Source organism: Eucyclogobius newberryi, unplaced genomic scaffold, assembly GCF_026437365.1.
Source record: "Eucyclogobius newberryi isolate DKJ021-1_F unplaced genomic scaffold, fEucNew1.0.hap1 SCAF_2, whole genome shotgun sequence".
Classification (NCBI taxonomy): Eukaryota; Metazoa; Chordata; class Actinopteri; order Gobiiformes; family Gobiidae; genus Eucyclogobius; species Eucyclogobius newberryi.
In genome coordinates, this window is record NW_027315834.1 from 7675700 (window position 1) to 7699792 (window position 24093).

The following is a 24093-nucleotide window of genomic DNA, read 5'->3' on the forward strand; positions in this document are numbered from 1 at the left end:
GATAGTGGTTTGCCTGCTGGCTGCCACAGTTTCTCCAACAGCCAGGCACTTTTTTCACATTTTTCCAACAAAACTCCCTCCAGACACGTAATTTTGTAGTCCTCCACTGGGATCTACACACATTCCCCACTCCTCGTCTGTCAGAACAAGGTTACCTTCTGTTCCCCATTTGTTTTTAATAAATTCAGTGGAGTAGCTGTCTCAGTATAGTAGTCCTATCTCAAAACATATGTCTTTAATCTTTGTAGGGTATTTTCCTATTGGTGCCACAAATAACAGTGAGTGACATTTTTAAAGTAGTTTACTCATTGCTAGTTCATGCTGGTACAGAGTCACATGCTCTACATTTAAATAAAAATCACTTAAATATATTAATTAAAGGCGTAATGGACGATTTTTTTAGCCCAAATCTGAGTCTTACTTCCTCGTGGCGTGGACTGCCGATTAGTCCTGTCACGTATCAATCATAAAACGCACCTACTGCTCACCTGCAGCCGCGTCCGGCTCATCCCCATGAGAGCAGCACGTTTCCACGTGTCTAAGCGCATGGATCCATCATAATATAGTTCCCTCAGTGTACGGGACAAAATTAGGACGGAGAAAGACTGTTCGAGCTGTCTCTGAAGAGACGGAAATCAACGGGAGACGAGAGATGTGATGCGATCCATCGGGCTAATAAACAAACGCACGTGTGTATCAGTCCGCACGGGGCAGTGCGCATGCACACTTCCGCCTGAGTGCTAGTGTTAAAAATTGGTAACATAAAGTATGTGACATTACAACAACATAACTATAAAGTTTCCAGTGTTTGGAAGGTAGAATATTGCTCAGGTCATGGCAAAGGTACTTTTGTACATCTGAATGTAACTGTTTCTTGTTGATGATGTCACTGTAACATAACATTATTTATTTGGAGATTTTGTGTAATTGTAACAGAAAAAAAATTACAAGAAATTTAGGGACAGGTATGAAATTATAAATAATATGAAGTAGTAAGTAGTAGTAAGTATTTTTTATGACTGCTTAAATATATTGGAAATTGGTCAAAAATGATTGAATATAACAAAACATTCCTAACAATATAATTAAATATTTCATATTAAAAAAATGTATGTGATAGAAATTGTTGACTGCTGTTACAGTACATTACTGTTGCAACACTGTTATTTCCCACATTTGGGATGTATCTTATTTAAAGCTTAAACATATCGATAGAAATCAAGTGAGATGCATTTTATTCCTTTGAATGTGTGTGAGAATAGAATGTGTGAGAGCCAGGCCCTTCTTTCACATGCTCCGTCAACTTCTCACAGCCCACAGTCAAACACTGACTCATACATTCCTCTCTCTGCTCGCTCTTCTACTCTTTTCGTCCTTTCCCCCAGTCCCCCACCCTCTCTTTCTCACTCACTCTCTCCTTCTCTATTTCTATCTCTCACTAAGACTATGTGCAGTATATAAAGGTCTCAGAGGTCTGAGCGTCAGTATTTTTCATAACTGAGACAGGAAACAAAAGTCTAAACCAGGTATAAATTGGGTTTGAACCAGAAGGACTATAGCAGGTCTATTGCAAATCTGCCTGAAGCAGGTCAGATCACATCATCGTGTTCCGTCCTGTGTAGGGTTGGATGCCACAACTCGCCAGTCATCTCGGTTCACAGCTTTTCCAATTGCACCAACCCAGTTCAATACTATCTATTGTTTCACGTTCTCACATTAATTGTGCTCTACCTCTGCAACTCTTTGTTGCTCTCCTCCCTTCTAGAAGGACTCTGCAAGGCATTGTGATGTTTGTAATCTTAGGCATCTTTCCATAGATCCATATCTAAATATTTTCAAAGTATCATACTTTTTGGGCTATACAGCGCTCCTGTTTAAAAGCCACGCATACGATATTTATTAACGAAAATAGAACTTATTCATATACGGGCCGCACCTGACAATAAACTGCAGGTGCCCACGTTGAAACATGAGATATTTACACATAAATAAATGCGGTAGTGATGCGAGGTCTGCTGCGTTGCGTTACTAATTAGACTAATTTATCAGTAAATAGGAGTAGGATTGTAATAAAACACACAGCATTTTGAAGCTTAACAAACACATCACAGCTACTTTCCCTTCTGTCCTTGATTACTCTGTGTAAGCTGAGCCTTGTGTCTATGTCTTCACATCTGGTCCATCTGCTCCTGAGCTCCTACTTTTCGAGTGATTGTTACGTTGTAACATGAGATATTTACACAGAAATATGTTCCATGGTGGTGATGCACATGTTGTCTTTTGACCCGTGAGTCAGGTCTGGCCGAGAAAGTTTAATTTCAATGTGGCAGGTTCTAAACCGCCACATTGGCGGATATCTGCAAATCGCTGCATATCTGCAAATCGCTGCATATCGCATGTGCACGTTCCATGTGTCTTTTTATTCTGCTGCGGCTGGATTATCTTCCTCATTAGACTAATTTCTCTGTGAATATGAGTCTGATTGTTATAAAACACACAGCATTTTGAAGCTTAAACTATAGAAAACACGATATATCCCTTGGAAAGTGCTTCAACTGACTTCGTCTTTTACAGCATGTCAAACACTTGCGCTTCCTGCTAGAATGCCCCCTGGTGGCCGTTTGCCAGTAAAAATCTATACATTAGACACCGTTCAAAACGTGGGGAAAAAGTAGCGACTTAAAGTCCAAAAAGTACGGTACTTGAGACATTTTGGATAATGTTTTAGCAATGGCTATCCTTCTCTTTATTTCTTCATCGCATTTGCCTTCTTTTTTTATGACCTAAATAATGTGCAACTCACTTCTGTTCGATCGAACTTTATATTAACTCTTCATTGTTCGTCTGTTTACATTCATTTTAATTTGAAATACCACGCTTTGTTAACTTATTGTACAATAGCTTTGAGGTCTTCTTCATTTTCCACCAACAGCAGTGTCATGATCCAGGTTAGCACATGTTTGATCACAATTTGGAGTCTGAAGTAGCGCTGGACAATATATAGCAATCAAATTAAAAAGCAAAGACTTAATGTCCTAACATTTACTCTACAAACATGGTCTGAAATGTATGGGATTCTTGTATTAGTTTAGCAGTTTAGATTTCAGTCTTATCTCAAATCTTAATACTTCTAGAGTTGTTTATAATGTGCACTTCTTAATCGCAATTCATGATAATTGTCAAAATGCTAGAAAAAATGTATTTCCCCACCCAAATTGTGCCGCCCTAGTCTGAAGTGCCTCTTTCGAGTTGGATCACTGCTCTCTATGCCCAGGTCAGATCAGAAGGCCTGAATAATTAGGACTAAACTAGGACTGACCCAGAACTCAGTCAAGGCAAAACCTTGAAATAACCTAAACCATAGTATGTAGACTAGGTTGTTGTGACTGTCACTTTTTTAACTCACCATATTTTATTGCCAGTGCTTCTAACTATGCACTCTCTTTCTCTCTTTCTTTCTTTCTATCCAGACCTAGTTCTGACGGCTGCAGTGCACTCCTTCCCTGGTAAACCTCTACACTCCACAGTTCCAGCTCCAGAACCCAGTAAGTCTCAACCACACCTCTCTATTTGCACTTTTCACTCATGGGAAAATGCTGGTAGTCTTTAAACTGTCCAAAATACAGATTTAATACTATTGTGTTCTGCCCATGTCAAAATAGACTAGGTTATTTTGACATGTTTTCAGCATTAATTTAGTCCAAAAGTGGCTATGACAGAAAAGGAACACAAGGCAGGACAAAATCAAGATTAAACATGACAACAACCCAACAGGGGCTAAGGATTAAAACCTATATCTGTTATAAACCAAGTCTCAACCAGGACTCAAAACGCTGCTTTTTCAAATGTTTTAAAATCAGAATTAACCAGGTCTAAACCAGGAAAAAAACTGTTAAACAATAGAATAATAATAATGTTAATATTTTCAAAATTGGGCCAGATCAGAATGTTTGAAGGGTCGAGTTTGGTTTACTCAACCCTCGAGCAAAGGCCTGCCCTAACTCCTCACCCCTTAATTACTGTACTTTTCGGGCAATACAACGCTCCTGAATAAAAGCCGCGCTTCATGAAATTTGCGCAAAAAATAGAAATTGTACATATACAGGCTGCATCTGTCAATGGCACCTGGACTAATTTGTCTACTGGACTAATTTGACTAATTTATCTGTGAATATGAGTCTGATTGTAATAAAACACACAGTGTTTAGAAGCTTAAAATATAGAGAACATGACGTGTCCCCTGGACAGTACTTCTACTGTCCACTGACGTCTTCTTCTACAGTGTGTCAAACGCTTGCACTTCCTGCTAGATTTCCCCCCGGTGGCCGTTAGCTAGTAAAATCTATAAATTAGACGCACCGGAGAATCAGCCACAGGTTTCAAAGCGTGGGTTCAAAAAGTATGGTAAGTTGTCATGCTTTATTAAGACTATTAAAAGTGTAATTCTTATAACGTGATGCCAACAAACAGAAATAAAATGCATGACATTTTTTTTAATTTACTTGCATATGAGTTATGAGACTATATTGACCAGTTATTGTCAAATCATTATTTATATACTTCATACCGTAAATAGAGGCAATATCCATTTTATTTACACACTATATTGAGGTTGTTTGGGTTGTAAGGAAGACTGGAAGTTCCATACGCAACTCGTACACAACGCTGTCTAAAGTGCAGTTATTATTATTGCTACTGTAGATTATTATTTGGATAGGGCTGCCACTCTTCAATGCCACTTGGAGCTGAAAACACATTACCACAGCCTTGAATGTATCCTTGAATTCATATGTAGACATTGCTAAGTGCTATTTACTGTGACCATATAATCTGCACGTCGTTCTCCTGTGAATCTTTAGAGGCATTGGAGAGCTAACCGCCTCCTTGTGTGATGACGCAGAAGGTTGTACTGCTTTTAGATAATTAAAGAGAAATGTTTATGTTCACAAGCTGCAATCAATAAATACATATATACTGCAGGAGCCTAGCTAAACTAAACCAGGACTGAGCCAGGAGATAAAGAAAGGCTGAATCAAGCATAAACCTGGTTGAATCCAGGAGTAAACTATGACCTAAAGTTTGGCTAAAAGGATTTAATCAAGACAACCCAGACTAACCAGGACTAAAGAAGGGCTAAATTTGTTCTAGACCAAGACTAAAACTGATCTGAACATAGACTAAACTAGGAAAGGAACCGACCTGAATTAAATCTAATCCAGGATTCAAGAAAAAATACTATACCAGGTGTAAATATGTAAACCTAACCAGATCTATACCACCAGGCCAAAACCAGGTCTTAACCACCTAAACCAAGTTTGAACTATACCAGGACTATGTCAGGAAAAAATTCACTAAATGTGAACTAAAAATAGACCAATGGGCTCTGTGCACAATGACACTAGGAAAGGAACCGACCTGAATTAAATCTAATCCAGGATTCAAGAAAAATTTACTATACCAGGTGTAAATATGTAAACCTAACCAGATCTATACCACCAGGCCAAAACCAGGTCTTAACCACCTAAACCAAGTTTGAACTATACCAGGACTATGTCAGGAAGAAATTCACTAAATGAGGACTAAAAATAGACCAATGGGCTCTGTGCACAATGACACCCGCCTAGCTCACTGTTAGCATTACCACTTCCTGTCCAATTCTATCTATGGGGTTCTTGCTGAGTCGCACTAAAATCAATAATACTTCAAGCTCGAATGTCATTGACAACATGTTCAAACTTTTACAAAGGGAAATATTACTAGAGGACAACTATCGTGTTTGTGTCTCCTGGCGTGTCATAGTCATCAAAATGACGTCACAAGCTGAAGTAATCTACTCTAAAAACAATCAGTTAGTTTTTACTTTGAAATTTAACCAAATTTAGCATCAGATTTGATACACATTGAGCTAGCCAGTCCGCTGTGCAGGTGTGCTGGTGTAGCAGCGACCGATAGGCTTTGCCATGTTAGGTGGAGCTCCACTAACTCTACATCCGGTTTGGTTTATATGCAACTATCAACCCCTATCACCTAACCTTACCCAACTTAACCATGAAGCTATCGTAAAACATTTTTTTGACTTTTTTGCCACCTGATGTGACGAAGTAGAGCACCACTCAGCAGCCAACGGCGGCAAACCTCCACTCCATACAGCATCTGCAGCTGGATTCTCATGAGCCTATTAGGATTATCCGGGTCAGAAACTAGGTCAAACTAAACCATACCTAGACTAGGACTAAAACAATACCTGAAAACTCTAAAGCAGAATAAGGTCAAGACCAGATGTAAACTAGGACCAATCACCCTCCCTCTCTATCTCTGTATCTCCTTCACTGTCTTTTATATTCCCCCCCTTTCTCACTCCCTCTACATCTCTCTCTATCTCTCTATTTACACCCATTCCCACAGTCTCTCTTCCTCTCAGAGAAACCCTGAGGGCCCCTGAGACTTGAAAGAGCCGTCTCTTGTCCCTCAACGACACCTCTGCACCAGGTGTCGAGAGAGCGGGGCTACAGGGGGGCCATAGTGGGGGCCCAGGGGGCAAGGGAGCAGGGCTTCAAGAGGAAAGTCACATATATAAGGGAGGGGCTGTAGTGGACAGAAATACAACAAACAAAACATAACAAATGTATGTAGTGCTTTAAGTAAAAAAGAACTAATCATTATAGCTCCCGGGATTGTGAAGTCACACCTGAATCTTCATTTAACCTAAGATGCTACAACATTCTGTAATATGTAACCTGAGAGAAGGAGATATAGTTTCCTGCAATGTATGTTTTAGCTTGTTGTATTGTATTGTGTTCAGTGGGTTTTCCCTGTTACATTTTAATTAATTGGCTGCTAGCTTAACCTATGTAACACATTTGGAACAGTAGAGTGAGTGTACTGAACCGTTCTTGAGAAAAGACTATGCATTTGTCCTGTCTTCATTGTTTATAGTGTTAAAATGACCAAAGGGGAATGTACTCTGGCTTTGCGTCTCTCTAGCACAGCGCCCATCTTGAGACAAACAAACAGTTGCTGTTCGTTGCTCCTAACGACCCTTTATATGGCTTCTATTATTTCTACGAGCTGCAGCCAAATGAAACCAATTGCGGGTAATTTTGAGCCAAATTCCATATTTGGAAATTGGAGGACCCGGTTCATGGCAACCACAGAGCCAATCAGGAGCGAGGTTGTAGAAGAAACCCGCCCCTTAACGGCCTACACCACTGGTTTCCACGGGGTGCTAGCTGTCACTCAAACCTGTTGTTAATGCAAGCTGAGGCGGCACCTAATTGGTCAGTTAGTGATGTTCATATCTTCATTTACAAAGTCAATAGCAAAATAAAAACACCAGAATCAGAGCTTTTTATTACAAACATTTTTAAGTCTGTTGAGTCTGACAGCAGCAGTTATGTAGAAAAAGAGCAGAAGGAGCTGAACTCATAGCCACTTCCTATTTAGAATGCGGCAACTAGCCGGCTAGCGCTGTCCATTCATTTACAGTCTATGGTTCTAATCCACCAATTAAAATCATAATAATTAGAAAAAACGGTTGCTCTTTAAGTATTTTTGAATGCGTTATTGAGACTATTAAAAGTGCAGTTATTACAAAGTGTTGCCAGATTTGCTACAGTTTTAACCTATATCGTCTTGCTTAAAATTAATCTGGTTAGAAAATGTTACAAAATGAAACAAGAAGAACAAAGCGTTTGGGATGAAAGCTGGAGGTAAAAAAACAGACTTGTAGACAGACAGCTCGGCAGACACGGCAGAGAGGCAGAGGACTGAGGGGGGAGGGGTTGCTATGTTGTCAAGAAGCCCAATTCTCCTTTTTAAAGTAGTGAGGAAAACGCTATCACACACATGCACCGTTTCCCCCCCCAAAACAAAAGGAAACGTGCTAAAGAGGGAGGGAAGAAAATACAAAAATACATAGGTAATGACAGATTTAAGAAAAGTTGTGTTTTTGTTTGTTTGATTTGTTCTTTATTTGCAAGTCATGTATCTATTCATAAATGTTTGGATTCAGAAGTTATAACTCACTGGGATCAAATTAACCCATGCCCAGACTAGATCTAATCCAGACTAAAACAGCCTCGTCAATACAAGACAGAAGCACTTGGAAAAATGGACTAAACGAGACTAAACCAGGCCTAAACACTTGACTAAATTTGGTCTGCATTGATCCAAGTAGTAAAGCATATGTAATTACAACAACTGTGGGAAAAAGTCTAAAGAAGAACTAAATTATGCTTCAAATGGCTCACAACATGATGGGTATCAATGTTTCAAAATATGTATATATATTTATATATATATATATATATATATATTGATGCAACGCAGGTAGATACAGAAGAAAAGAACAGATAACTTATAGGAAGTTTGAAAAACACTCAGTAGAAGATCTCTTACGGTACGTACACACCGCAGACGCCTAAACGCGCCCGACGCAGAATTTGAGCGCGTGTACATTTGAAAGGTTTACGCAGTGGACGCGCGCTCTCGACGCCCCGGCCACTGTACACAGGCGCGCGTACGGCGCGCTCGGGCTCTCTGCGCATTGCGCAGTAGAGGTGTTGTCACATGAGCAGTGGAGTTGTTGTCGGTGTGGCCTTTAATTGTGTAAAATGGCGGATATCGAGAGCGTTGTTTTCACGTTTTTGGTTTTCAAAACCCTCACACGGAGGCGCCGGGCTTATTTCTGTCTCTGTATTCCACCGTGAATACCTCGTACAGCTCCTTTCTCCCACAAATAGACACAATCAATCGTTCGTCTGCCATTGTTGACGAGCAAGGAAAAAGTGGCGCTTCTTGGGGAATTTCACAGGGAATACCGGAAATGCGAGGGGAAATACGTACGTACGTACGTCACTGGAGCATCAGCTCTGATTGGCTGCTGCGGCGGCTGCTACGCTTCTGCTGCAGAGACCTGAACATAATATGTTCAGGTCAGATATTATCTGAACGCGTCGCGTAAGCCGCATCGGCCGCATCGGCCGGCTCATACGCGCGCTCAAAGTGTCGAGAGCGTAAGAAAACCCACCAATCGCGCCGCAAAAAACGAAGAAATCGCGCCGCAGATAACGCACTATGCGCTCAACGCGCGTTTACTATAGACTTTGAATGTTAACTGGACGCTTCGGCCGCGGCGGTGTGGAAGCCGCTTTATAAACAAAAACTCTTATAGACAAAACCTCCCATTTCCCAACAAGGGATGGAGGGGGAAAATAATATGTGTGAATATATATATATATATATATATATATATATTCACACATATATCCTCCTTGGGGAGACCTGACCTCTGACCTTCCCTGAGGAGGTGAGAGCGGACAAAAGGACAGCCAGCTCTTCTGTGAGGATTAAAAAGGTTCCACATTACCATATGAATGCAGCTAATAGGCCGTGTTCACATTTTCGAATCTGATCATGTCAACGTTTCGCAAAGACGACAGCGGATAATATCAGCCACACTGTGGTGAGATGACCTTTCTGACCGATCCAAAAATGCAAATGCTATGCATTATATAATTTTTATTTGGCTCTACAAGCAGACTGTTTTATAAAAAACAGTGCAGCTGCTTTTATACTGTCTTAGAAATTTTAAAGCCAGTTAATTGTTTGTAGCCGTCCAAATGATTCCTTACTTTTTAATGCATTTTGGGCTAGGGCATCCTAATTATGCACCGCAGTGAACAGTGTGAACAATGCTCCAGTGTTGCTTCTGGATTTGTGGATGATAAATTGCTTTATAAGATGAAGGTAGCTCATAATTTTGACCCTAAAAGCTGTTTTTACAATATATCAGTGCACTTGATATTGTGATTTAAAGGCCCAGATTTGAATCTTACATGTTCAGTTTGAACTGTTAGAGTGTGTTCACACTTGCCCTTTTTTGGTTCTACTTTAAACCCAGTTTAAGTCCACATGTAGGCATGTTTCCACTGGTTGGCTTTGGAACAGATCGGTTTGGTGTGCGAAGCTGGTCCCCTTCAGCGAGATGATGGGACAAGATAGAACGCATCACTCAGGTGAAACATTTATATTTTTACATTTCTCACCAAACCCTGACTTGATTTTGTGATCAATCATGAATGAATGAATGAATGCATGAATGCATCTAACATGATTTAAACACAATGCATTACATAAAGAGAGGTAATAATGTGTAGAGGAGCAGAGAAGTGAAATAAATAAAGCTGAGGATAAAATAGTTTCTTCTTTACTCTAGCTTTAGCCACGTCTCACAGTGACACAAACTTGGAATTACTAAATGTCTTTTGGTGGATTGCTGAGGTTGGTTATTTTAAACATGTATTTCAGGTACAATTTAAATTGTATATATTAGAAAACATGTTATCCGCGGATAGCGCTCTTGCCTCCCAAGAAGGAGATCATGGGTTCGATTCCCGGACCAGACCAACATAACATGATCTCTCTGGGTGGAGTCTGCATGTTCTCCCCGTGTTACCGTGGGTTCTCTCCGGGTTCTCCGGCTTCCTCCCACCGTCCAAAGACATGCATGTGTTAGGCAAAATTGGTGACTCTAAATTGGCCTTGAATGTGAGCGTGAACTGTCTGTAATGTCTATGTCTCTGTGTTTGCCCTGTGACGAGTTGGCCACTGTCCAGGGTGTACCCCGCCTAAGGCCCGAAGTCACTGGGATAGGCTCCAGTCACCCGCGACCCCGAAAGGGAACAAGCGGTAGAAAATGGATGGATGGATGGATATTAGAAAACATGTATTATGCTATGATGTCAGTTGCTCACGTAGCAAAGCTCTACCTCTGGACTCTAGGTTTATTCCAAATTTGGATGTGGGGATTCTGTGAACTTAGCAACTTCTTTCATTCTTAAGCGGGTTCCACACCGCGGCCGCCGAGGCGTCCAGTTTCCATTCAAAGTCTATGTAAACGCGCGTCGAGCGCGTAGTGCGTTGTCCGCGGCGCGATTCCTGCGTTTATACGGCGCGTTTTTTACGCTCTCGGCGCTTTGGGCGCGCTGCCGAGGCAGCCGAGGCGTAAAAAGCGGCTGGCGCGAGGTGCTCAGATATGCTCATGTCTCTGCAGCAGACGCGCAGTAGCCGCCACGGCAGCCAATCACGTCACTCGCATTTCCGGTATTCCCCGTGGAATTCCCCAGGAAGAGCCACTTCTTCTTTGCTTGTCAACAAGACGCAGCTCTTGAAGCAAATGGTGGTATTCGCCAAACTCAGACCGTCTCTGCAGTATCTGGTGTACCCAGGCACGTCGCCGCCGAGCCCGGCGCCTCCGTGTGAGGGTTTTGAAAACCAAATAAGTAAAAACAACACTCTCGATATCTGCCATTTTACACAATGAAAGGCCACGACAACAACTCCACTGCTCATGCGACAACAACTCCACTGCTCATGCGACAACAACTCCACTGCTCATGCGACAACAACTCTACTGCGCATGTGCGCAGACTGCTCGAGCGCGCCTTGTACGCGCGCCTGTGTACGGTGCACGGGGCGTCGAGGACGCGCGTCCGGTGCGTGAACCTTTCAAATGCACAAGCGCTCAAATTCTGCGTCGGGCGCGTTTAGGCGTCTGCGGTTTGTACGTACCATTATGTTTCCCCATGACAGAGAAACAACTGTTCGGGACACACACAGGCAGTTGCTTCCACATGGTCCTCATCCAACAATAAGTTGTAATGGCTAGATCATACTTATGATTCTCATCCAATGAAATTATTATTAAAATGCATGTATTGTTTAGCCCCATTAAAAACAAATAACTGCTATAACAACACACTGCATCATGGAGGGCCTTTTCCCAACTTATATATTGTGCCAACATTCCTATAAGTTATCTGTTCTTTTCCTCTGTATCTACCTCTGCGTTGCAACAATGACATTTCCCCATGTGTGAACAACAATAAAGGATTATCTTATCTTATCTTATTGTTTGAACGATTGATGTCCGGTTGTGCATTTACCATCTACAGTAAAGTGTGCAAGATTATTCTAAAATCTAGAAAAATAAAAAAATCTAGACACAAGCGCGTTGGCCTCTGCTCCAGGCTCCAAATTGTCACAGATCTTTGTGTCGTCTCGGTGTAGAGACGTTGCTCTGTTATTGCACAGGGCCACAAAAGCAAACTTAAGAAGCATCAAAACTCCGACACTCTCCTTTGCCTCTCTCTCCCTCTCTTCCTGGTCCTTTGGTCAACCATTCCAGTCAGCGCTTTGCTTCGGCCTTTATCCTCCAAATCCCCACAGACCGGAGAACTCAGAAGAGAGAGAGCAGGAAAAGAAATGTCTTTAAATGCTTTGAGTGATGGCGTGGAATGCCAAAGAAGTGGTGTGTGTGTGGGGGGAGGGGGTCCAGGCCTGGTCTGGGATCTGGTATGCGTGACTGAACAAGAGGAGGAGTAAGAAGAAGAGGGGGGAAAATCCCCCTCCCTCCAAAAAACAAAACTGCTTTTCTAACTTATATAGAAACAAAAGGCACTGAGAGGAGCTGCCACCCTCACTGTGTGTGTATGTGTGTGTGTGTGTGTGTGTGTGTGTGTATGCGTGTGTGCGTGCGTGCGTGCGTGCGTGCGTGCGTGCGTATGGTGTGTATGTGTTCAGGGCCTGGCAATGATTTATCAATAAATAAAATCAAAATTATACTTGAAATATACTTTTTAATCATGACGCTGAGCTCAGAAATTCACAAAAAGACATTTAGTAATTGCAAGTACATGTCTGTGAGACGTGGTTAACAAGAAATTACGTCTGGTTTATCCTCAGTTTTTTCTTCATTTATTTCACTTCTCTGCTCCTCTGCTTCATGTTTAATCTGTCTTAATGTTTGGATAACGTTAAATGCATTATGCATTGGAAATGTATAGTTTTGGGACTTGATGCGAGTGTCGTGTGTTGATAAACAGGAAACGGCTGATGCTAACATGTGCTAGCTTTGCTAAGTCTGTTGGCTCAGCATAAGTTAGCGATACTGGAAATACTGCAATTTATTACAAGATCAAGTCAGTGTTTGGCAAGGTATTATTATTTCAGTTTATATCTGTTTTTTGTCGTGTTGTTTTCACCTGTGTCTGTGTTATTTCTTGTCCAATCATCTCACTCAAAGAGTCAGGCTTTGGAAACGGTCCAATTTGGATCGCTTAAACACAATTTTGAAAAAGTTATTAGCAAGACCTAGAGGTTGATTGATCCACAAGAGAAATGAAGGCATATATTGCTATTTTTTAATTTATTCATATGGTGTAGAAAAAGATTCAGTTGCAGTCATCTGGACTGTTTTTTGTTTTGTTTTTTTTAAACAATAAGTTTCTACTCTCATCCAAGAGCCTTTCTCAATCTGTGAATCAGGACCAGGAACTCAGATATTTATCCTACTCTGGGTAGGGCCTCCCACCTGATGAAAAGGTGTTATTGGTTTCACCAGAAACTAAACCTCTTTGTTTTCTTTGTTTAACAGGGCTAATAGGAAACAAAGAGGCTAGTTTGATAGAAAACAAAGAGGTTTAGTTTATGACTACAACTGAATCTTTTTCTACAGTGCTCAATATACATTAAAGGTTGAATGGACAATTTTTTGGGCCCAAATCTGAGTCTTATTTCCTCGTGGCGTGGACTGCCGATTAGTCCTGCCACGTTTCAATCATAAAACGCACCTACCGCTCACCTGCAGCCGCGTGCGGTTCGTCCCCACGTTTCCGTATATCTAAGCGCATTGATCTATCATAATATAGTTCCCTCAGTGTACGGGACAAAACGAAGACAGAGAAAGACTGTTCGAGTTGACTCAGAAGAAGACGGAAATCTACGGGAGACGAGAGATGCGATCCGTCGCGCTAATAAACAAACGCACGTGTGTGTTGTATCAGTCCGCACGGGGGAGTGCGCATGCGCTCTTCCGCCTGTGTTCTCAAATCGCCGAAAAGTCGTCCATTGCACCTTTAACATTATCAGGAAAGATGCATTGTAGTTGTAGCTCAAGTGCTAATTTCCACCTGTCGTCCCTGCTCATGTTATTAAGTCCCACAGAGATAACATCTCTTTTTCAGGAGAGAACATGCAAACTTCACACAGAAAGGTCTTGATCCAAGGACATTCTTGCTGTAAAGTGAGAGCGCTAACCGCTGCGCTACCACGCCCTTTTATAATAGTATTTTGTTGAATAATTGTTTAAACGGTCATAAAACTGCCAGTTGTGTATAAATTGTTTGTGGTTGCATCACCTGCGGGGGAAGTGACAACTGCACATGCGTCTTTCTACTAAATTCAACAAAGTAAAAAAACAATATTAAAACACTTTTATATTATCGTAATGACAATAGCTATTGATTAAACGCCGGTAGAAGTGTTTTTATATAATTCAGTTGCTAACTTTTTATTAAACTTTGAATAAAATGAGCCGCCAGTATTTTTGAGGAGAACAGGAAATTAATAATGCCTTGATTTGGAACTTTACTCCACTTTTCTGGTTTGATCACATGTGTTTAAGTCTGATGCGGATTGTGCTTCCCTACGCAGATCGTGCAAAGGAACATCAACGTATTCTTTCTTTTTTTCTTCTTCACAAACTGCAACTTGATTTGAAATGATAAATATGACCACAGATTCTATCCCACTTTAAGTCCTAATTTGAAGACTACAAGAGCCTGTCACATGCACATTAATGGCATAGTCCTCCTGTTTAACATTCCAAGCAATCGTCATGGACACAAGCAGGTAGCTGACCCTCCACTGGAAAAGTTACAGTGCAGCTTTAACTAACTCAGCACATATGGCCTGCTCACTCTTTCTCTCTGTGGCGCGTCAGTTTCTTACAAAGTCTTGACAGTGAGCAGACATGATCAACTTCAGATCTGATTTCCGATGTCAGATGGGAAACTAAATGTAGTTGACGAAGTTAATCGTTATCTGAGGTTCGGGAGCTGGACCACGCCTCAAACTCTTACTCCTCCAGCAACCACGCCTCCACTCTTTAACCACACCTCTAATTACCCAGTTATTATTATATTATTATTATAATAATAATAATAATAATAATAATAATAATAATAATATAATATAATGCACATAGTAACAGTCTCTGACTTGACTAAACATTTTGGTTACACTTTAGTTTAGGGTGCACATGGTTAACTAATAATAAAATAGATAATAACTAAGTCTCTGTTATAAAGTACTGCGCTTTCTTGTCTAAGGTCAGTGTGTTCAGCCATGAACTATTTTCTTCCTATCAAAATGAGTATCCATTAGTTTAATTAGCAGAATATGCTTTTGTACATGCACTATAAGCTTAATAAATATTTCAGTGTTTTATAAGCACTAACTAATAACAGAATAACCACTAGCATACCAATTACACCTTAAATGAATAATATGTAGTCCCTAAACTGAAGTGCTGCTAAAGTGTTGGTTCCTCTTTACCTTTATATTGACAATGTTAAGGGCACTGCACCTGATTTTTATTGTTTTAAATAAACAGAACTAGAGCTCCGATTTTTAATCGATTCACATATTAATGACCGATTATTGATTTGTATGTCCAAAGATCGATTTTTTTTTTTTTTTTTTTTTTTAATTAAAATTATTTTCTACATTTCCCTCAGTGAACTTCAAGCTACCTTCAAGAAAGATCATTCAGGACTCCTGGATTATCTTTCTTGAAGGTAGATTGACTCCTAACCTTTTCATCATCCATCTTCCAGCCATCAGTAACTACCAATACTTGTAAGATTTGCTGTTTAATATTGATATAATACTAGTTTTAATATGTTGCTTCTCTACACAGTCATGAAGTGAAGGAAACGGTTCAAATACATTTTTCATTTGTAATAACATTAACGAAATCGGATCGAATCGGAAATCAGATCGAAAACGGATCGAATTGGATGGAATCTGAGAAAATCGGAAAAAAACGATTTTGAAACGTAAAAATCGGAATTGAATCGATTCTTGAAATTTGAATCGAAACCCAGCTCTAAACAGAACTGTTTCATTTTAAACTCTTTGCAGTCACATGTATTGCTGCTGAGCTCATAAGTTTACAAGTGCTTTTCAAACTGAGGCCAGAGCAAGTTTAGCTGTTACAGTAAAGCTAACAACATTAGCATGCTAACAGAGTACTTCCTGTTTTTTGGAGAATAAATTCAATTCAATTTATTTTTGTAACGCCCAAAATCACAACAACAGTTGCCTCTGAGGGCAACAGTGATAAACGGATTAAACAATGTCCGTGGGGACGATGTTTCAGAGTCCTCTGTCCTTAGACCCTCTTTCTTGACCAGGAAAAACTAAAAAGGAAAAAGTAGAAACCTGGAGGAGTTCCAGAGTGAAGGAGGGATCTGACTACCTCAGACGGACAGGCGGGCTCGAGATAGACAGTGGAGCTGGACCCACTCAGGAGGAGGACCAGTTCAGAATAAAACACAATAATTAGATGCAAATGGCACACTGAAGTCTCATTTCCACACTAAATTCCATTTTGTACCTTTGGCAAGACAGATTTGAGTTTATTTCACATAAAAAATTGGGTACAGCCCCTTTAAATTATTGAAACGTTTGTCATTTTTCTCATCGCGTTGTATCCTTTAAAAGTAGCAAATGTTGCTCATTATTTAATTTCCTTACAATTACATCAACTTTAAATTAGAAATCCCAAATAATCTACTTTGTACACGGTAGGTACAGGTAGTTTGGTCAAGGGAAATTTAAGACCTTTTTGTGATGAAATATATATATATTTAGTTTAGCCATTCTTTAAAAAACAAACACTAATAGTAATAAATTAAGTGTTGGATACAAATATATATTTATAAACACTTCCTCGCCAGAAATGTAATAAAACATAAAATATTAAATTATTCTTACAAAAATATATAATCAACGAATGCAAGAAGCAAGAATATTTAAGACCAATACTGTGACTTCCGAAAAATATATAGCTCAAGAAAAGTACAATTTCTTCAGCTTCTCAAATAAATGTATCTTAACTTAAGTCAAGCCTTGCGTTCCCTCTTGAAGTTCTCTTATTTACGTGTCTTGCGTTGGAGAAATAAACAAACAGAAGAGGTTGATTAAAAAAGCCAGCAGGGTAGAACGCCTTGCCTGTGATAATTAATTACACAAGGCGAAGCAGCCAAATCAAGCCGGCATCCATTTTGAAGCAAGTCGTAAATAATAAAACAACATTTCCTCTCATCTCCTTCCTGTTAACGTCCTGGACAAAGGCTGGCAAATAGAGACACCTCAACACCTCAAAATAGTAGGATATTTTGTATTTTGAGGTATATATATATATATATATATATATATATATATAAATAATGGAGGAATTATAGATATATGTATATATATATATGTATTTTAAAGATGGTTTATTATTGAATTGAATCCACTACATCCACAGATTACGTACACACACCTAACTACAAGATTTTGAAAGATATGTTGATATCTAATTCTAAACATTAAAATGTCTAAAAGTTTGGAAGTTTTAGCTCTAAGAAATGAGGTGCAATTTTGAATTTTTACACACATTTTCGGTACGTTCTAGTTTACTGAAATACTAAATAAGATATACAAAATCCCCTTTGTTTTTATATATTTTTTGTGTCTAATATGTTTTATTAAGGAAAAAGGTAAGGAAGAAATTTAAACCTGACTTTATCCCTTTTTCCGATATGGGTAAATAATGTTGTTGGAATTAAGAGAAGCATGTACATATTTGACAATCACATCTTTATCTCTCCTTTAAATACAAAAAATATGTAATACATTTAATGCTGTACTCCAAAGTGTGTCCTGCGGTGTGACATGAAAAATCACATATTTAAAAAAACCTCTGAAGGATCTGTCATTTCTGCTCCGCGACAAACTCTGGGCTTCAGGGTTTAAGACACAGGTCCGAAGAAATTATTATTAAAAGTTTTACTTTTCTGAAAAAGCTTGAATATGTGCATGTTTGATGTCCTGCAGTGTGAGAGCTGTATTTCCAATGAAAAAATAAATATTCTAATTGTTAAAAACATATTTTATATGGGAAAGTTGGGAAATGGCACAACATGGCACATTTTTAGTCCTGATAGTTGTCCTGCAGTGTGACCGATGATGTCACACTGCATACAACTATCTAAATTAATATGTGCCTTTTATTTTATTATTTTTTCCTCATTTTTTTCCATTTACCTGCAGTGTTTCGACAAAAATTAAAGGCCTGTCAGATCTACAGAACCCAATACAGAATTGCAATACAGATATGTGCTAATCATATCAAAGTCTAAATTGCGTTTATGACAAATTGTTTACCTTGTTCCATGTCATACACAATTATCACTGGTAAACAACGTAAGCTGTACAAATGTAGTCCACACACCGCTGCATTCTTTCATTACATAAATATCTTTAATCGTTTTAACCGTAAGAATATAAAACAATTTAATTTGGGCATTTTGCATCATTATTATTATTCATCTTCTTTACAAACACATCATATACAGAACATCTTGTTCGTCATTTGCATATTCACACACACTCAAACGTTTCAGCAGGACACACTAATTCATCTTGAGCAGGTCATTGCATTGACTGACACACACACAAACACACCAATGGCAGCCTGTGTCGTGCAGGTGACTTGCTGTAGAGGTGGACAATCGTAACAAAAATGAAGGTCTCGAGTATTTTGATGATGATATTGAGACAATGTTATGTGTTCCGAGATTAGTCCTGTTTTAGTTATGTCTTCGTCCCTGCGTTAGTCTAGGTTTTGTCCTCACTTTAGTTTGGGTTTTGTTCCTGCTTTAGTCCGGGTGTCTTTTTAGATGTATTAATTCAGGTTCAAGTCTCCTACAAATGTTAACGGACTGTAAACTTAAACTCAAAAGTGAAGAAATATGAGTTATATGTTTTTTGAAACAAATATTCAAATTTTGCACGTCTTAAAAAAGTAAATAAACGTTCACAATATCCATTTTTCTATATATTACCCACCTCTAGTTGCAAGTGTGTGAGAAAAAAACAAAAAGGGAAAGAGACGGAGGAGGGATGGAGAGATCGCTTGTAACTTGAAACCGGGAAGGGAGAGGAAATAATTGATCTGTGGCATTCCGTAGGGATTAAAATGCTAGGTTTAGATGTATCCCAAAGTGTAAAATGCATCTTCTCTCTCTAAACGTGTGAATTTATCGGTATTTAAATGTAGGGAAATTAAAATAACTTAACAAAACAATGGCAGAGGAAAAAACCCTGATCGCATTCAGTCGTAAAGGGAATTATAATATCTATATAAGATCACTTCAATTTGAAGTAGGACGCTCTGTGCATATGCAGACCCCCTTTAGAGCTAAACTAACTACCACGCAGCAGGCTTGTCCATTTAAAAGGTTGTGTCACAAAAAATTCTGAATTTATGATTGGCAGCGCGCAATGTTACTCTATGGAACATTAAAAGTGTTTTTGAAATGATAACAGAAAATCCCAAAACATTGAACCTTTCTGTTATGGATAGGGTTCACAAACGTATAGCTTCTTTTCAACTGACAAAATTCACACTTGAATTATAGAAAATGTGATGTCATCAGAATGTTCAAAATTACAGAATGGAGCGAACTGGAGTACAACGTAAGACATTTTTTACGTAAGACGAGATTAAGCGACATCAGATCAAAATTTTAAAAAAGCACAAAATAAGAAGATCCAGGGTCGACATGTAAATTGTGTGCTTTTAATATTAAAAAAGGATGGAGGAAAAAATGCTGTTTTCTAACCTAATTCTATGCAAGCGTCACAATAAGTGTAATTTAACGGTAAAATATGAATATATCTGGAGATAAAGTGACAAACTAGTGTGCGGTCAATATAATAGTATTTTTAAAAATGCTAAATGTCTATCAAAATCAGTTAATAAGCAAACCAATTATATTAAATACAACTGTAAATGTCTTTAAAACCAAGCTCATTTGAAAAAAAAAAAAACAGCCTGATTTGTTCTTTTTTGTGACATTCTGTGGCTAACTGTATCTTTTCCATTGAAATCACCTAACAGAATGTTCCACTTTACTTTTGTCTCCAGTTGCCTCCATTCCAGAATTTAGAACTTTTTGTAAACAAAGCGTCTATTAAATAACACCACTTACTTGTTAGTAAAACAGTGAATATCACTTTAGTTACTTTGTGCTGGTAGAGATGTTTAAAACAAACTCTACCATAGAATCCACCTGTTCAATTACAAAATATGTGCAGCATAGAAAGTTATTCACGTGAACCAAACCTATTAAAAACTACATTCAAGCTAATGAAGCTAAGAACTGTTTGGAAAGTGTGACAGATTGAAAAAATAAGCAATGTTTCTGTATCGTATCTTGCATTGGTTTGGTCGAATGCCTTTCCGTTTCGAACTTGTCCTGCCCTGTTGCCTTCTCGCTGCTGCGGCTGCTGTGAGTTGCATTTGTGTTGGGTAAATTAACAAAGGTAGTTAGCCGTCCTGGCCTGTGCGGTAGCAGGGATGTGGTGGGGGAGGGTCAGACACAGGCCCGTAGGCACATTTCTCTTCTCACTCGCGCTCAGCTTCGCTTCTTAACAGTAAACACCCTTCCAAAAACACATACGAGGTAGCCAAATGTATTAGGCGTGATGGCTGCACTGTAGCAACTAGTCGTGTCTCCCATCTCCATATTAAAATGGGCTTCAGCTAGTTTGGACATCTCACTTTGATGGGAAAACAAAACTAAATAGGCCTATTATCTGCCAATTAGAGAAAAGAGAGGCAGTGCCTCTATCGGTCAAAATGGTAAAGTTGATGTTGAATACACATTAAATTAATCGGTCAAATAAGACATTAAAACTCCACATGAGATGAAAACTGTTAAAAGTGAGTAAAAGGTAAGACCGATCTGCTCTCAAGCACATGTCTAAAATGCCACAGTCAGAAGGCCAAATAAACACATTTGAACAGAGCGTGTGGTCATGATACACATCTTTGACTTGAGCAGGAGTAAAGAAGCTTGTGTTCAAATAAAGACCCCTGCTCCCCGTCCAAACCAAAACAAGCTGTCCATCACCTGACCTTCTCACTCTCCGTCATCTGCCATAGTCCCAGATTAAGCACTTTAAGGCAGGGCAGCTGCGTGATGCGCTCTAGCCCTCTCTTGGTGATCTTAGTGCAGCCGTACAGGTCTATGCCCACCAGCTGGGTCAGGTGGTCTGCAATCAGCTCCAGCCCTTTGTCCGTGATGCGCACGCATTGCCCGATGTTAAGTGTCCGCAGCTCGTGCATCTGCCGCACCATGCGGTTGATCCCGTCGTCTGAGATGTGGCAGGAACAGAGCGACAGGGACTTGAGCTGGTACAGACCCTGGGCAATGTAAGCCAGTGTCTGGTCTCCGATCTTATCGCAGAAGGACACATCCAGGCCGGAGAGCCGCAGCGTGCCCATGGCCAGGTGCATGGTGCCTGTGTCGCTGATGTTGTCGCAGGAGCGCAGGTTTAGGCTCCATAGGGACGTCATGTGGGACAGGTGGATCATGCCCGCGTCCGAGATGCCCCCGCAGAAGCTCAGGTTTAGCACTCGCAGCTTGGCCAGTCCTTTGGAGAGGTGTTTGAGGGACAGATCCGTGAGCTTCTGACAATCCTGTAGAGTGAGGTACTCCAGGTTCAGGCAGCCCTCTGCAGCGCTGCGGGTCATGCCCGCCAGATGCCCGATGCCCACGTCGGACACGTGTCTGCAGGACCGCAGGTTCAGGCTCTTGAGTCTGTGGAGGCCCCAGGCAACCAGCAGCAGCCCTGTGTTGGTGATGTTACTGCAGCCACCCAGCTCCAGCACCTCCAGGTTCTTCAGGTACTGAGCGATGCGGCCAAGGCTGGAGTCAGTGATCTGCTTACACAGGCTGAGGTTGAGCACACGCAGGGAAGGGATCTCCTGCACAAACGCATGGCCCAGCCCGTTGTCCGTCAGGTTGTAGCAGCCAGACAGGTTGAGAGACTCGATGTTGGGCATGCCCTGGATCACGTAGCTCAGGCTCCGACGCAGGGACAAGATCTGGACCCTCCGGATGCCTCTGGCCTGGAGGCTGGGGAACAGGGAGGGATTGGCCCGGCGGAGGTGCAGCTTGGCCTCCACCCCCCTCCATACAGACTTGTGGTAGGATGCGTCCCTCCAAGCAATACAGACTTGGGCCACCCTGCCTTTGTCCCTCACGTCCAGATAGCTGAAAATCATGGCCAAAATTTCCGGGAAGAGGCACGAAATGTGCGTCTCCATTGTTTTTTAAACCCCAGGCATATAAGAACTTAATGCTCCACTCACCCAGGGCAGAAAAAGTAATACTAGTTCCACTAGCGGTAATGCAAGTAGCAACAGTCCCACGTATCCCGGGAAGTAAATAGCAGGAGTTTGTGTTTCTCTCTGTGAACTGTGCACAATCGATCAAACTCTCTCCAGTCCCACGTGATCCGCTGTGGTGGCGCAGCAGGACTCAAAAGCATAAAAATAAGCTAAAAATCACCACAGAGCGTTTATTCCTATCTTTTTACCCCTCTCTCCGCCAAAAAGAGGCAGAGCAGGAGCCGGGGGCGGAGAGGAGGAGAACGCAGCCCGTCCTCTCACTCCCGCTCTCACACGACGCTTCCTCCTATTCTGCCCGGGGAAGGCGCTCCTCCGGCGGCCGAGCGGGGATCCAGGCGCTCGCACATGCCACAAAAACAGAGTGGAACAAACCGGGGAGCGTCAGTACGCGCTGCGTGCGGAGCTTTCCATGGCAGAGCAGCGCTGTGAGCAGAGCGCAGTAGCGGGGCCAGGCTTTGTGGGTTGAGTGAGGCAGAGAGCAGCGTCCTGCGCTCCAAGCCTTTGTCTGCTCTTTTCAAACTGACTTGACACGGACCACGTCACTGTTCCGCGGGGAGAGGGGGAGGGGTAGTAACGGCCATCAGGAACGTGAAAAGGATTCATCCTTACGCATCCATCTTACGTTAGGACACATTTTTAGTGAGCTTAACCGCAAGTAACGTCTTATTACGACACTGTGCGCAGTCTGTGGGCACGCACAAAGTCTACTCGCTCGTGACGCACCCCTATCCCCGCCGTGTCACGCGCTTGGTACGGCCCGCCTCAGCTGGAACGGTGCGAACTGTTTCCCTTGGATACCAACTTCTTACAATTCAGTTCACTTTGGGCTTTAACCCTTTGAGCGGACCACACAAGACAAACAGCAGTGAGCAGTGAGAGAGGCGGCTCCATAGCGTTTTACTGCGACTACCACTCATTTTACTGCTCTTCTGTTGCTTTACACTTCTTTTATTGTGGCTGTGATTGCTATCTAAAGGCAGCAAGGACTACAATATTCCAGACTCAGCCCCTTACTAGCTTTTTACCACTTTAATTACGGCCTGTGAGCTACATTTGAAAATAAAATAGTATTTTGTAATAGCCTATATATAGGTAATGACTAATAAAGCCTTTAAAGAGCCATGATTCCAAAATGGAGGAAAGTGGAGGAAAAGTGAAGTTGACCATAAAATATTTTCAAAGAACAATTTTGAAGAATGAGAATGATATTAACTCTTCATAACAAGAAAACAAGCTATTGTTTTGAATTTCCATTGCAGAAACCTCAATGGAAATTCATATTTTTGAGATATTCTTGAGTGCAGTTTTTGTTGATGGTTCATGTCTCTGTAATTACTGGGCCTCTTCAAGAAACAAAATAAGCAAAGTTTGACATCTTCTCTGTCAGTTTAAATAAACAACAGTGAAATATAGATATTTTATATATAATACACAACACATAGAACACAACAAGAGAGCAATAGACAAAATAAAAAGAACATAAGAAGCACCGGACATATACAGAAATGAAATCATGCCACACTGAAAAACAAATAGTGGTCCCATCTGTTCCAACGTCAGTTAAATTTGTTCCAAATTGAGTTCAAATGCTCCAAATATATCCATTGATTGTGTCCATGGCAGGAGTTGTAAGGCCTGAATCTCTCAGTGAAGTCATCAATAAGCCACATCCTATTGAAAATGCGGACAATTTACACTCAACTGACACATTTTTCTGATATTTGGTTTATTTGTCATTTCATTTCCACCTTCATTTCTATTGTAACTATATTTTGTTCCTT

At 40.7% G+C, this 24093-nt stretch overlaps 1 protein-coding gene across 1 annotated transcript; it reads right to left on the reverse strand.

Moving 5' to 3' along the window:
- Window positions 1-20308: 20308 nt before the first annotated feature.
- fbxl14b (F-box and leucine-rich repeat protein 14b) lies at window positions 20309-22887 on the reverse strand. The gene has a single exon (XM_072453822.1). The coding sequence runs from the start codon at window positions 22226-22228 to the stop codon at window positions 21026-21028; it is 1203 nt and encodes a 400-aa protein (XP_072309923.1). The 5' UTR covers window positions 22229-22887; the 3' UTR covers window positions 20309-21025.
- Window positions 22888-24093: the final 1206 nt, after the last annotated feature.